Genomic DNA, 16,565 nt, shown 5'->3' with positions numbered 1-16,565 from the left:
GCGCTCGACAGAATATCACTTTTAAAATGTATAAAACATCACCGTTTTGTAAAACAGCCAGTGTTGACAAAAAGAAACCTCACCAGACGTCACTACTGACCCTCTGAAATGTCACTAAAATTCGCTAGACTGTGTGATGATGTCACACAATACGTAACCATGTCTAATTTGGATACGTCATGTACACTGTTGCAAAAAAATCTCACCAGAAATCACTACTGACTGAAATGTTGCTAGATTGTGTCATTCACAAATCAGTTAACCCTTTGGTGCCTGCCCAGAATTCCTCCATTTTCCCTAATGCCTATTCAAACAAAAATAGCTTGAGGTTGGACTTCAGGATCCCCATCATGCTAAATACCATTTTAAAGCTTAATAAATAAGCAAAGACCATTGCACTGTGTTTGGTCGTATTTATAGATATTTATTAATATTATAACACCTCGGTCCAAATCAAACTCTTCTCCACTTGAAAGTCCACCAGTTTCACTATCTATGCTCCTTTCGTTACAACGACCATCATTCACAAGAATTTCTGCCACTTGTTATGCTGTAAATCATGGGTGTGGTCACTCGAAGACACCATTTTGAATCTAACTAAGGTCATTGCATTACTTCCAAATACAAGGCAGTAAAAGGCAACCAATCAAAAGAAAGGATTCATTTTTACCAGAATCTGATTGGCTATGGTAAAATACGTAGGTCATAGCAACCATTATGTCACCATTCCTGGAGGAACGATATTTAAACGGTCCGACACCAAAGGGTTAAAAAAGTGATTTTTGATGTTGCTGGACAACAAGAATTATGGTTGCGAAAGATGTGAGAAATAGCCAAATGTGTCACTAGTTGATAGATAAGATTTTTATTTGCTAGGAAAGATAAAAAATTCACAAATTCTAGCAATAAAGCTAGAAGCATCATACATTTTCAATGGGAGGCAGGCAAGCCAGTTTAGCACCTGCACTCTTTTACTACAAACCCATGCTGTTGAAACATCAACAACACTGAAAACAGCAGCAGATTTCTATTTCACTTCCTCCTTTCAAACATTAGTAGGTGGAGCAACACTCAATTACACGAGTAAAAGAGTGATCCAACTGTTCGATATGATGGCCCCGGAAATATAGTTCCATTATTCAGTAACATGTTTATACAACCCTAATTCCAACAAAGTTGTAAATCATAAACAAAAACAAAATGCGATAATTTGCAAATTCTTTTCAACCTACAGAATATTCAGTCGGGTACAATACAAAGACAAGATACTTAATGTTCAAGCTGATCAATGTTATTGTGTTTTTGTAAATTTTCACTCATTCTGAATTTGGTGCCTGCAGCATGTTCCAAAAAAGTTAGGACAGGGGCCTGTTTACTGCTGTGTTGCATCCCCTTTTCCTTTAACCACACTCAGTAAGTGTTTGGGAACTGAGAACACTAATTATTAAAGTTTTGAAAGAGAAATTATTTCCCTTTCTTGCTTGATACATGACTTTAGTTGCTCAACAGTTTGGGGTCTCAACTGTCATATTTTGCACTTCATAAAGCACCATACATTTTCAATGGGAGGCAGACAGGCCAGTTTAGCACCTGCACTCTTTTACTATAAACCCATGCCGTTGAAACATGTACAGAATGTAGCTTGGCATTGTCTTGCTGGAATAAGCAAGGAAGTCCTTGAAAAAGACGTTGTCTGGATGGCGGCATATGTTGCTCCAAAATCTGTATGAATCTTTTAGCATTAATGGAGCCTTTGCAGATGCGCAAGTTACCCCTGCCATGGGCACTAAGCTGGATTTTGAACTTCAAGCTGGATTTTGAACTTCTGGCTCTGGTAACAATCTGGATGGTCCTTTTCCTCTTTAGCCCGGAGGACACAATGTCCATGATTTCCAAAAACAATTACAAATGTGGACTCGCCAGACCACAGCACACTTTTGTATTTTGTGTTCGTCCATCTCAGATGAGCTCGGGCCAGGAGAATTCACTGGCGTTTCTGGATGTTGTTGATATTTGGCTTTTTCTTTGCATGTTACATGCAACGACAAACTGTGTTTACTGATAACAATTTTCCAAAGTGTTCCCGAGCCCATGTAGTGATATCCTTTATATAATCATGTCAGTTTTTAATGCAGTACCACCTGAGGGGTCGAAGGTCAAAGGTGTTCAGTGTTGGTTTTCGGCCTTGCCCCTTACACGCAGATATTTATCTGGATTTTCAGAATATTTTGATGATATAATGGATTGTCAGTGCTGAAATCCCTAAAGTCAAGTCAAGTCAACTTTATTGTCAAATATGCTATACATGCTCGACATACAGCACAGATGAAATTACAGTCCTCTCTGACCCACGGTGCAAGCAGGCAATGCAATAAGTAAAAAATATAATAATTGAAATAAACAATACAAAAACAGTATAACCACTCTAGATAAGAACTGGACATAGACTAAACACTCATAAATAAAAAATAGAATAATTGAAATAAACACAAACAGTATAAACACTCGATAAGAACTAGACAGACTAACACTCAAATAAAAATAGAATAATTGAAATAAACAAAACAGTATAAACGCTCTAGATAAGAACTAGACATAGACTAAACACTCATATGTATACACACACACACACACACACACACACACACACACACACACATACATACACACATAAATTGAAGCAAATAACCAGTCAAGGGCACTTGAGGTATAGCAGGTAAACATGAGATACGTAAGCAGAATAAACAATAAACTAATAGCTGTTAAGGTAAATTCCTTGCACATTGAGAAACGTTGTTCTTAAACTTACACTTTTGTTTTTTGTTTTTTTATATCTTCTTTACTGTTCGGAATAAAACAATCAATCAATCAATCAATCAATAAAACTGTTGGACTATTTGCCCATCCAGTTGTGAACCTCACCCCATCCTTGCTTGTGAATCGCTGAGCCTTTCCAATTACCAGTGAACCTGTTCACCTGTAGAATGTTCCAAACAGGTGTTCTTTGAGCATTCCACACCTTTCCCAGTCTTTTATTGCCCCTGTCCCAACATTTTTGGAACATGTTACAGGCATCAGATTCAGAATGAGTGTATAGTTACAAAACACAATAACATTTATCAGTTTTGAGAGTAAATATCTTGCTTTTGTATTGGATTTAACTGAATATAGGCTGAAAAGGATTTGAAAATCATTGCCTTGTGTTTTTATTTGCGTTTTACACAACGTCCCAACTTTTTTGGAGTCAGGGTTGTAGATAACAGGAAGTGTCACTGTGTCCTAAACCACATCAGCATCACTGAGGAACATCAGTTTCATGTTGTGGTCTATTGTTCAACTGTGTGTGTGTCTCACTTGTGATGTCGTACACCACCACGGCCACAGTCGAGTCCCGTATGTAGCTGGGGATGAGGCTCCTGAAGCGCTCCTGACCCGCTGTGTCCCACAGCTGTAACCTCACCTGCAGCACGAAATAACATTCAGACAAATGTTTATCAAAACAGAGCTTCGGTCCACATCAACATCTGGATTCCACACATCTATATGTATCAGTAGTCATGTAGTGATATTCAAAATTTCACACTTGGTAACTGAATAAACTTCTATTAAGGTTTACAATTTTATCACAGTATGGTAACTCTGTGGCACTGGGCGGCATTTCTGCCATAAATGAACATTTTCACAAGCACTCAGTGGGCATCATTTAAAACACTTTTATTTTAGAAGACTAACCAATGTAAACCTCGACTTGATCAGTTTCTGAGTTTTTATCGTAAATTTGTGACTTTTTAATCTCAATTGTTTAAGGGTTTTTTTCTTGCAAATTTGTGCATTTTTAATCTAGGAACTTCTGAGTTTTTCTTCTCATAAATTTGTGAATTTTTAATCTCAGAATTTCTGAGGTTTTTCTCAGAAATTTGTGACTTTTTAATCTTGGAATTTTTCAGGGAGTTTTTTTCTTGTAAATTTGTGACTTTTTAATCCTGGAATTTGAGTTTTTTTATCGTAAATTTGTGACTTCTAAATCTCAGAATTTTTGAGTATTTTCTGATAAATTTGTGAGCTTTTAATCTCAGAATTTCCTAGGGTTTTTTTCTTGTAAATTTGTGACTTTTTAATCTCAGAATTTTTTGTTTTTTTTCCTCGTAAATTTGTGACTTTTTAATACCAGAATTTCAGAGTTTTCCTTGTAAAGTTGTGACTTTGTAATTTCAGAATTTCTGATTTTTTTCTCATAAATTTGTGACTTTTAATCTCAAATTATTTTTTTAGGGGGTTTTTTTCTTGTAAATTTGTGCCTTTTTAATCTCAGAATTTCTGAGTTTTTTTTATCATAAATTTGTGCCTTTTTAATCTTGGAATTTCTGAGTTCTTTATCGTAAATTTGTGACTTCTTAATCTCAGAATTTTTGAGTATTTTCTGATAAATTTGTAAGCTTTTAATCTTGGAATTTCTGAGTTTTTTTCTCATAAATTTGTGACTTTTTAATACCGGAACTTTTCAGTTTCTTTCTTGTAAATTTGTGACTTCAATCTCAGAATTTTTTTTAGTTTTTTCTCTTGTAAATCTGTGCCTTTTTAATCTCAGGATGTCAGTTTTTTTTTCTTGTAGCTTTGTGCCCTTTTAATCTCAGAATTTGAGTTTTTATCGTAAATTTGTGACTTTTCAATCTCTGAATTTTTGAGTTTCTTCTCATAAATTTGCAACTTTTAATCTCAGAATTTCTGAGTTTTTTCCTCATAAATTTGTGGCTTTTTAATCTCTGAATTTCAGAGTTTTTTCTCGTAAATTTATGACTGTTTAATCTCTGATTTTTTCAGGGTTTTTTTTTTTTATTTGTGCCTTTTTAATCTCAGAACTTTTGAGTTTCTTCTCATAAATTTGTGACTTTTTAATCTCAGAATTTCTGAGTTTTTTTCTTGTAAATTTGTGACATTTTAATCTCGGAATTTCTGAGGGTTTTTTTTTTTTTGTTCTTACAAATTTGTGACTTTTTAACCTCAGAGAATATCTGAGGGGTTTTTTTTATAATAAATTTCCAGCTTCAATCTCAGAAATTCAGTCTTTTTTTCTCAGAATATTTCCCCTCCCCTCAGTTCTGTATTTTTTTAACCTGTATTGGCCCTAATCCACTGTTATAATAAACTGCTGTGGTAATAAAACATTTAGGAAAATAATTAACTTCACCTACTTCAGCCCTGCTGTTGATTATTTATCTACAACAGCATGACATTCAGTGTTTTATTCCTTAGTTAATCGCTGGAACAAATGTTAAATGTCTACAGACGCAAATATGATCATTATATAAAATAAATAAAGCTATGAGATCCACAATTAGCCATTTACTGAATGAAAGCAAAGCTACTGGCTCTATTTGTATATAACAGGGGTCACCAAACTACGGCCCGCGGGCCAGATCCGGCCCACCACCCCCCTTTGACCGGCCCCCCAGCCCCTCTGCCCCCCATCACTTGAACCGGCCCTATGAGGCAATCCCCAAAAGTGGTCATGGCCTATTTTTTTTAATTGCTTTTTGGCAAATAATAGCATGTCTGCATCTTGTATTTTGTTGATTTTATCAATTAAAATTGATATTTAGTTATAAAATTAACTATTCATATTTTCCGAATTTTCGTCATATGCTCGCGATCAAGCAGTGACAGGCAGCGCATACGCAGAGAACTGTCAGTGTTCAGGACAGCAAAATGGCTAGCGGTCAGCGAAAAGCTGACAGAGAGTGCAGAGTTTTTAAAGAACAGTGGACCACCGATTATTTTTTCGTTCAGTGTAAGGACCGTGCAGTTTATCTTGTATGTAAAGAAAGTGTGCCGGTTTTCAAAGAATATAATCTGCGTCGTCACTATGAAACCCGCCACAAAGAGTATGCTAGTTTGCGAGGGCAAACAAGAGAAGACAGGATTCGGAGGATGAAATGTGGACTGGCTGCACAACAGAATGTATTCCTTCACCAAACCCAGATCAACCAGGCTGCTGTCCGAGCTAGCTACAGTGGTGCTTGAAAGTTTGTGAACCCTTTAGAATTTTCTATATTTCTGCATAAATATGACCTAAAACATCATCAGATTTTCACACAAGTCCTAAAAGTAGATAAAGAGAACCCAGTTAAACAAATGAGACAAAAATATTATACTTGGTCATTTATTTATTGAGGAAAATGATCCAATATTACATATCTGTGAGTGGCAAAAGTATGTGAACCTTTGCTTTCAGTATCTGGTGTGACCCCCTTGTGCAGCAATAACTGCAACTAAACATTTGTGGTAACTGTTGATCAGTCCTGCACACCGGCTTGGAGGAATTTTAGCCCGTTCCTCCGTACAGAACAGCTTCAACTCTGGGATGTTGGTGGGTTTCCTCACATGAACTGCTCACTTCAGGTCCTTCCACAACATTTCGATTGGATTAAGGTCAGGACTTTGACTTGGCCATTCCAAAACATTAACTTTATTCTTCTTTAACCATTCTTTGGTAGAACGACTTGTATGCTTAGGGTCGTTGTCTTGCTGCATGACCCACCTTCTCTTGAGATTCAGTTCATGGACAGATGTCCTGACATTTTCCTTTAGAATTTGCTGGTATAATTCAGAATTCATTGTTCCAACAGTGATGGCAAACCATCCTGGCCCAGACGCAGCAAAACAGGCCCAAACCATGATACTACCACCACCATGTTTCACAGAAGGGATAAGGTTCTTATGTTGGAATGCAGTGCTTTCCTTTCTCCAAACATAAGGCTTCTCATTGAAACCAAAAAGTTCTATTTTGATCTCATTTGTCCACAAAACATTTTTCCAATAGCCTTCTGGCTTGTCCACATGATCTTTAGCAAACTGCAGATGAGCAGCAATGTTCTTTTTGGAGAGCAGTGGCTTTCTCCTTGCAACCCTGCCATGCACACCATTGTTGTTCAGTGTTCTCCTGATGGTGGACTCATGAACATTGGCTAATGTTAATGTGAGAGAGGTCTTCAGTTGCTTAGAAGTTACCTTGGGGTCCTTTGTGACCTCGCCGACTATTACACGCCTTGCTCATGGAGTGATCTTTGTTGGTCGACCACTCCTGGGGAGGGTAACAATGGTCTTGAATTTCCTCCATTTGTACACAATCTGTCTGACTGTGGATTGGTGGAGTCCAAACTCTTTAGAGATGATTTTGTAACCTTTTCCAGCCTGATGAGCATCAACAACGCTTTTTCTGAGGTCCTCAGAAATCTCCTTTGTTCGTGTCATGATACACTTCCACAAACATGTGTTGTGAAGATCAGACTTTGATAGATCCCTGTTCTTTAAATAAAACAGGGTGCCCACTCACACCTGATTGTCTTCCCACTGAATGAAAACACCTGACTTTAATTTCACCTTCAAATTAACTGTTAATCCTAGAGGTTCACATACTTTTGCCACTCACAGATATGTAATATTGGATCATTTTCCTCAATAAATAAATGACCAAGTATAATATTTTTGTCTCATTTGTTTAACTGGGTTCTCTTTATCTACTTTTAGGGCTTGTGTGAAAATATGATGTTGTTTTAGGTCATATTTATGCAGAAATATAGGAAATTCTAAAGGGTTCACAAACTTTCAAGCACCACTGTATAAGGTAGCTCACCTACTAGCTACCCATGGAAAGCCGTTTACTGATGGGGACTTTGTTAAAGTATGCATGCTTGCTGTGGCCGAGGAGGCGTGTCCTGACAAGAAGGATGCGCTCAATGCGGTGAGTCTCTCCGCACCTACTATGACCAGGCGAACCGAAGATTTGGGGGACAACGTGTATGACCAGCTGAATGAGAAAGCGTCAGAATTCGAGTTTTTTGCTTTGGCTATGGATGAGAGCAATGACGTGCAGGACACAGCACAACTGCTGTGATCTATTGATCTATTGCTCATATTATTATAATTTCACTGTTTTTTAAAATGTATTTATTTTATAGGCCTATTTATTTGACCTTTATTAAGTGCTGCATACAATTATTATTTATATTATTAATAATATCAACAGGCCTACCTACAATTTATAATTTTCCACTCACCTTTGCCAGTGTCAATCACCTCAAATAGGCAGATGTTTCTTACCTTGACAGCTTTGATATTATTTTTATTAGAAAATAAATAAATGGAATATCAGTGGTATTTCAAATTAAAACAAAGTGTGAAGACTCGATTACTACTTTTGCAAACCACTAGTAAAGATAAACAAATATGTGCCAGGAATCAAGTGTTGATATAGTAGTATGGATATAGTAGTGAGGATATAGTAGTGGGGATATAGTAGTGGGGATATAGTAGTGGGGATATAGTAGTATGGATATAGTAGTGGGGATGTAGTAGTGGGGATATAGTAGTGGGGATATAGTAGTGGGGATATAGTAGTGGGGATATAGTAGTATGGATATAGTAGTGAGGATATAGTAGTGGGGATATAGTAGTGGGGATATAGTAGTGGGGATATAGTAGTATGGATATAGTAGTGGGGATATAGTAGTGGGGATATAGTAGTGGGGATGTAGTAGTGGGGATGTAGTAGTGGGGATATAGTAGTGGGGATGGCCGTGTCAGGCTAGTAATCTCTACTACACAATGAGGCCTGTTGGTGGTCATATTTGTCTGGGTCATACAATTCTATGTGATATAGCTGACCCGACCCCGGCCCCCATCACAGTCAGGAACGACAATGTGGCCCCCAGAGAAAAAAGTTTGGTGACCCCTGATATATAAGGTCGCTCGGTCACCTTTGTGTGTGTTTCCTGTTTGTTTTCCCCCATGAGTCCTGCTTAATGATGGCATTAGCGACTAATCATTAGGCTGAATATCACACTGTGTCATTAAATCCAGCAGACAGATCTGCTAGCAGACATTTGGATATTGTGGAATGAATATTGAGTATCGATAAATCATATGAATATTGTGGTGTATCGTATAATCGATTACATCGGCACATTCCTACTGTACATACTGAAACAATCTCACTGAACTATGGAGCTATAAAGATCTCTTACTGTTCGATCTTCCAGGTACATGGTTTTTGATAAGAAGTCAATTCCAATAGTCGCCTACAGACAGAAAGACAGCATGTCAGTGATGTCCGGGGCAGATATCTGGAAAGCAGAGTGGGTTTTATAGAGTACCTGGTAAGTGTTGTCGAAACTGTCATACATGAACCGTGTGATCAGGGAGGTTTTTCCGACTGAAACATAAAACAAGAGAAAATATTATTGATACTGTGTATTCATAAAGATTCTCAGGGACTCAGAACCAATCAGACGTGTGTGTGTGTGTGTGTGTGTGTGTGTGTGTGTGTGTGTGTGTGTGTGTGTTTGCATGTGTTAAATAACCATGAAATTAATATGAGTGTTACCAATACAATATGATGGATAAAATATATTTCAATATATATATTTTTTGTTTTAATCTTTTAGTTTGAAAATAACAAACTTTTTTGAAAATAAACTTTTTTGACTAGGCTTGTGTTCATCCAATTAAATGCTCCTTAGAAAGTATCTGCCCCACCCCCAGGTGTGTCTTGCTCTAAAGTGGTAGCTCAAAATGTTTCATCAGTTTATTTTTCCCCCTGTGCATCTTCCTGCATGCTATTCCCTTTTCCAAACATCACTTAGTGTACAATACATGGTTGGATTTTTTTTTTTTTGTAAACTCTTTATTTATTCATTTCTCAATTAATATTTGTACGAACAAGACAAACACGACAACCAAAAAGAAAAGAAAATGCATACACTTGACACTAAAAAATGCGCACAATTGAAATTGGGGGAGCACTACACACTTCACCGTTTTATTAATCTGATCTTCTAACAGCTGAGAACTCGACCCATCCTTCATCTTGTACGCAGTCCATTTAGACCAGAGTTTTGTATGGGTCCCTGCTTTCGTCCTTAGAGAATGAGTCAGTTTTTCCATGGCGTGTATTTCCTCTACGATGTCCCACCACTGATCTGGACTTGGAGGATCACATTTCAACCAGTTCCTTGTAGCTGCCTTTTTGCATGCAGGTATCAAAATTTTGAAGCGATAGATGTCCTTGGTTTGAAACATGGCACCAAGTATCAATCCTAGGAGCACAAGTCTGGGGTTCTTGGGAATCTTGAAACCAAATATATCCTCAAGAATTTGAAGGACTCTGTCCCAAAATGGTTGCAGTTTTGTGCATGATCAAAACATGTGCGAGTGATTGGCGAATGTCCCCATGTTGTCTCCAGCATTGCTGCTACACTCCTAATTGTTTACTTTTAATGTGAGGTGTAATAAAAAATTTAATTAAGTTCTTCCATCCAAATTCCCTCCATCAGATAAGTTAACATTACCGTATCTGAAGTCCTTTCAGCATAAAAAATGTTTTACCATAATTTTGCCAAATAAACAATGTAGAAATCTTTCTTTTCTAGTAGCGTTAGCTACCCAATATGATTTCGAGTTTGAAAAGTGTTTGCTAGCATGTCAGGTGGAGCTTCACTGACTAGCTAGCTTAATGTTAAACCACCATGATGCACAGCATGCGTTCATTTTGTGAATTCACAAAATAATCCAGTCAGTTGCTTCAAAGGCATGAGGTATTGTAAGCGTTGTGGCAATAATACAACAATGCATTGACAGAAAATGTACTTTTAATACTTAAGTATTTTTAAAAGCAAGTACTTCAGTACTTTAAGTAAAAATTTGACTGGACAACTTTCAGTAACATTTGACTAGTGGGATCTGTACTTTGACTTAAGTAATGAAGTAGGGTACTTTGTCCACCTCTGGGGGTATGTTTGTATGCAGCTGTCAACACATCAATCAACTCATTACCTCCTGCTGAAAGTCCTTTTTTAATTTCTGTATTATATAAATTATAGTCCTGGGTATGATTTAAACTGCAACCAGTGGTGAGTCTCAGGTCCGGGAGGACTTGAGTATTGGAGAAAGTGGAGTTACCCCTTAATCACCATTTCTCCCAGGTCTGCTCTGACCCAGAGTGGTAGCACCTGCCTGGGTTCCAGCTATGGGTTACATAGTACATCACCAATAAGGCGCTGGCGGCAGGGCGCTTTTCGGTGCAATGTGGCAGATGAATCCAACAGGGTCAATGGCCAACAGATGGCATCACTCGGCAAGTCAGCTGTCACTGCGGGGGCAACTTCCATCCCTGTCAGGTCTGTGGCACTTTTGTGCACTACTTGGCATCAGGTCTGGAGGTCCAGAGAGTCAACACAATGGGGGCACAACATCATTTGTCTTACCTTACTCTGCAAGGCGCTTCATTAGGAGAGGAGAATAGTATGCAAGAGCTCACGAGGCCAGGCATTCCATGGCAGCTCAGCCGGGCCATTTGTGGCGCCACTGCGGGTGACTCTGTCGCTCTGGTGCAGGCCTCGTGGTCCATCTGCATTTCTGCACATCCTAATGAAACAGTCATCATTGCTAGCGATGGACAGATGACGGCAATCATAGAAATGTCTCAGCTGCTGATACCTGAACAGGTCCCCATTCTCTAAACCAAATTCTCTTTTTAGTTTTTCAAAAGTTTTGAAGGTTTTTCCCTTTATAAGTGTACTTACAGCTGTTAACATGTTTGGAGTTTATTCATTTGGAAGAGAAATTTGGAGTTTGTGTGAGTTGATGTTTATGTGACTTTTCAATATGGCATTTAACCAACTTGGGTCTGTTCAATGCCAGAATGCTGCAACCTCAGACTGATGGAATTCCTTCCTTACAAATTGGTGAGGCTTCTCCATCAGTAAGAGTTAGTAATATCACTTTATTTACCACTCAGATGTCTCAGATGTCTTTCGTTGACAACGACGCATCTCTCCATCACCACCCACATCGCTGACCTTTGACCTCGGTTCAAATATGTACAACACAACTGCAAAAACACACGGCATCCAGTTATCTAGGATAATGTCCTGGACAGGCTTGGGTGTCCAGGACATGGACAGGCTTGGGTGAGATCCTCCACAGTTGAAAAGCTCCTCCGCTCTTGTTAAGCTCTTCTAAGCTACTCTGCTAAGCTACTAGTTGAACGCCATCATCAAGTTCACAGATCTTGTAACAGTCATGGGCTTGATCTCTCACAACAATGAGTCAGCATACAGGGATGAGGAGCGAAACCCAACAGCCTGGTGTTCTCTCAACAATCTCATTCTTAACAACAAGAAGACTGTGATGGACTTCAGGAGGATGAGGAGAACAGATCCTAGATCAGTATACATTGAGGTGAGGTAGTTGAGAGAGTCTTCAGTTTTAAATTCCTGAGGAATTCTGCTAGGCCATAAACACCTCCACTGTCTTCAGGAAGGCACAATAATGCCTCAACTTTCCAAAAAACCTGAGGAGAGCCGAGTGCCGCAGAACCTTCTCGTGAACTTTTACAGGTACACAGTGGAGAGTATCTTGACGTACTGCATCAGGAAGGACCAGAAAGCTCTGCAGAGGGTCATCAAGATGGCACAAAACATCAGTTGAGGATATCTACCAGGGAAGATGTCAGGGCAGAACCTCCAACGTGACCCAACCCACCCTGCCCACCACCTCTTCAAAGTACACCATCTGGCAGGAGATACAGGACAACACATTCGCACACTACAAGACTGATAAATAGATTCTTATGCAAAGCTGTCAAATTGTTGAACATGGCCTGATACGCCCACCCACACCTCCTCCCACACCCACATAAACAGATTAGATTTGGCAGAGAATTTGGCCTATCTTGAAAATTGCATAAAATCAGTCAACCACTTCATCACAACATGCCATCACTCTGGACTTCCTGTTTCAAAAGGAAAAATTCCATATCACCAAAAGTTTGTGGGCACCTGATCATCACACCCACGTCCTTGTTGAAATGTCCCATTCCAAATTTATTCCCTCTTTGTCATTATGTTACAATGAGCTCCACGCTTCTCTTGTCTTCTGCGAAGGCTTGCCACTAGATTTTGGGGTGTGGCTGTGAGGATTTGTGTTCATTCAGTTCAGCATTAGTGAGATCAAGTCCTGATGTTGAGGTTGAGGAGGCTTCAGTTCCAGTTCATCCCAAAGGTGTTCCATGAAGTTGAGTTCAGTCAGGGTTCTTTACAGGGCACTTGAGTTCTTCACCCCACCCTTCACCTACACACACCATGTTTTAACCCTTTCTGCTCCAGGGCTGCTGTATCACGGCTGACCCTGTACTCTGACCCCAGCTTCCAACAAGCTGGAGTATATGAAGACACAACAGTCAATGTTCTGTACTGTACTGAATGGGTCATTCTAGAATTCAGGGTACATTTCGCATCTCCAAGATAAACCTTTTGTTATTTTCCACAAAAGAAATCTTTATTGAGTCAGTTTTGAACAATAATCCAAATTATGACAAACTTTCATCAATAGCGATGCTTGATATCCATTTTTGACCCAATTTATCCATAAAACATTAACTAAATGACTCCCACGCCTCCCCCCACATTATTGGCTGTCTTCAACTCCTGATTCATCCATTCAACTCCAATAAACAGGAAGTGATTCAGTCTAACAGTCTGTTTGTTGGGGGCTTATTCTATTAACTGTTATAAAATCAATTGCACAGAAAGTCTATTTTCTGTTTTATGTGAAATTTCAGTAATTTTTTTAATCCATCCCAATGTTCTTGTCAACTCTGTTAGCTCTGTTGAAAAACCACATAAAATCCACAAAGACTTTTAATGATACGTATGACACCTGCACCAAGTGATGTCACTTCCTCTGGCGGAAAACTTCAGAAAGGCAGTGAGGTATGTTCTGTTTCTTCTCTCATTAATTTGAACAAAATATTGAGGATTTTACACCAACAGTAGACGAACTGTTCGTCAACTCTCTTACTGTGATATTAGTGTGAATCTCGCTCGTTTAAAAAAAAACAATAATATGATTAAAATGCATAAAATTCTGTTTTTACACATGCCATGTGGTAGGTAGTTTGAGGTTCACGTGTGGAGTTAAGACACAAAATGGTGGGAAATGTCAACTCTGTTGTCGTCAATACTGTTAATGGATTGCCCAGTTTGATGTTAACAGAGTTGATGATGACTAACAGAGTCAACACTTGAAATGTACCCGCAATTATAGAACGGGCCATATATCACATTAGATGCTGTCTTCTAAAAAGTGGTCACAACCACCAGTTTTGTTCAGTGTTTTAATCCAAACTGTTACTTTTGGTTTCGCAAATAAACCAAACCACAAGTTGGCTGAGAGACATGTCAGGCTGAAAACCTCCTCAAACAAACTCTTTCATTCATTTCATGCAGAAATACAGCAATATATAAGTCTGTGAAGATTCTCATTCATCCAGGTCATAGTAAACTGTGGGTGGTAGAAATGGGCAACTGGACTTGCTTGAAGATTCTTGAAAACGTTTCACCTCTCGTCCAAAAGGCTTCCTCAGTTCTGTCTGACTAATCGGGAGTATCAGGTATTTATCCTCTCCTGGCTCAGAATCAGAATTCTGATGACCAGCTCATCTAAGGTGTCATTGAGGCATCATGTTGGTGCGGGTCGCTGGAGGCTGGGTGTTGATCACCCTAATGATTTGCCATTCACACCCAGCCTCCAGCGACCCACACCAACATGATGCCTCAATGACACTTTAGATGAGCTGGTCATCAGAATTCTGATTCTGATTCTGATCCAGGAGAGGATAAATATCTGATCCTTCCTATTAGTCAGACAGAACTGAGGAAGCCTTTTGGACGAGAGGTGAAACGTTTTCAAGAATCTTCAAGCAAGTCCAGTTGCCCATTTCTACCACCCACAGCAATATATAAGGAGAAACACAGCAAGGTTCCATTCAAACAGATTAAACGCTGCAGATGTTTTATGAAGATCAGTAACTTATTAGTCATGATGAAAAAATATAACATTATCAGTCCAGAGTGAGGTTTACACACTGCTGGGAAACATGAGCAGATTATTTTAAGAATTTTCTTAGGATTGTCACCATGAAAGGACACTCCTACGGTCCTGAATGACATTCTCACACACACACACAGGGCGTGTTCACGTTATGCAGGTCAGGCCTGTTCCTCAAACCAGCTTCAGAAAAACAAAAACACACAGAGACATGACACACACTCGAGGACTGTCTTTGATATACTTCAATGGAGAAAATGACAATATTGCAATACTATGGACACTTACAGGAGGAAAGGATAGAGGGCAGAGAGAAAACAAGGCGGAGCTTGAGTTCAATGTGCCCTCCAATCTTGAACAAATGACATCAGAAAAATCTAAAAAGCTGATTTTTAGTCAATTTCAGTACATTTCAGGTCAGCTTCCTTTGTCAATGGGGTTTCATTTTCATATCAGGAAAATGATCAAATCCCAAGCAATCCTGAGTTTGAGGACTTGGACAGCAGTGCCATTTTTAACATCCTTAAAGTGAACATCTTAAACTGAACCCAGTATTGCTCCTTCAGGAACATCTCAGCGTTTGTCCAAACCATAAACAGACTTTATTCGATCAGTAGGACAACCCATACTCAGAGACAATCCTTTATATTTCATTTTGACTTCCATGCTAGGTTTCATACTAGTGTCGCTAGTGGAATGGATTAGCAAACTGAGAAACTAACGATCCTGCTACTTCACCTCAAACTTTATTTGTCCTCGTAATGTCTCTATATACATTTATACATTTAATGACTGGTCGTATAAGACAACATGATAACATGAAACCACGGTTATATGTTTTCCAAAGTGCAGGTAGTAACTAGGGTTAGTAGTGAGCAGGGAACTGAAGAAACATTGGATCACACGCACCACACTGACAGTCTGAGGAACCATTTCAGACAACTGTTTGGATTTGTAACTTTACTGTTCAGAGCAAATTTGGATCGAATTGAGAAAATGTTCAACATGTTGTTGAGATCGTGGCTCTGTGTTGTGCACGTTTGGAGAGAACGAGTGATCTGTTGCGTGTTACATTCGTCATATTTAACCGTATACACTGATCAGCCATAACACTAAACCCACTGACAGGTGAAGAAGTGAATAACATTGATTATCTCATTACAGTGGCACCTGTCGAGAGGTGGGATATATTAGGCAGCAAGCAAGAGAACAGTCAGTTCTTGTAGTTGATGTGTTGGAAGCAGGAAAAATGGGCGAGCGTAAGGATCTGAACGACTTTGACAAGGGCCAGATTGTGATGGTGAGATGACTGGGTCTGAGCATCTACATCATGGCACATATTGTGGGGTGTCCCCGGTATGCAGGGATTAGTACCAAACAAAAGTGGTCCAAGGATCCAAAGGACAACCGGTGAACTGGCGACAGGGTCATGGGTGTCGAAGCCTCATTGATTCGCATGGGACATGAAGGTTAGGCCATATGGTCCAATCCCACAGAAGAGCTACTGTAGCACAAACTGCTGAAAAAGTTAATGCTGGCTAAAACAGAAAGGTGTCGGCTTTAAATTTTTCAGCAGATTATGATACAGTAGCTCTTCTGTGAAGTCACTCAGATCCTTACACTTGCCCATTTTTCCTGCTTCCAACACATCAACTTCGATTAGCTACTACAACTAATAA

At 39.1% G+C, this 16,565-nt stretch overlaps 1 protein-coding gene across 1 annotated transcript in view; it reads right to left on the bottom strand.

Annotated features, from left to right (window-relative positions):
* The window catches only part of rab6bb (RAB6B, member RAS oncogene family b), a 31,324-nt gene that overhangs the window by 13,479 nt on the left and 1,280 nt on the right, over positions 1–16,565 (bottom strand). Inside the window, exons 2-4 of the mRNA XM_060897875.1 lie at positions 9,153–9,211; positions 9,024–9,077; positions 3,355–3,460 (exon numbers count right to left, since the gene is read on the bottom strand). Coding sequence (XP_060753858.1) covers positions 3,355–3,460; positions 9,024–9,077; positions 9,153–9,211 — 219 coding nt within the window. The remainder of the gene's footprint in view (positions 1–3,354; positions 3,461–9,023; positions 9,078–9,152; positions 9,212–16,565) is intronic.

The sequence above is a fragment of the Neoarius graeffei genome, chromosome 17, assembly GCF_027579695.1.
Source record: "Neoarius graeffei isolate fNeoGra1 chromosome 17, fNeoGra1.pri, whole genome shotgun sequence".
In the NCBI taxonomy this organism is placed as follows: domain Eukaryota; kingdom Metazoa; phylum Chordata; class Actinopteri; order Siluriformes; family Ariidae; genus Neoarius; species Neoarius graeffei.
This window is presented reverse-complemented; position numbering and strand designations above follow the sequence as displayed.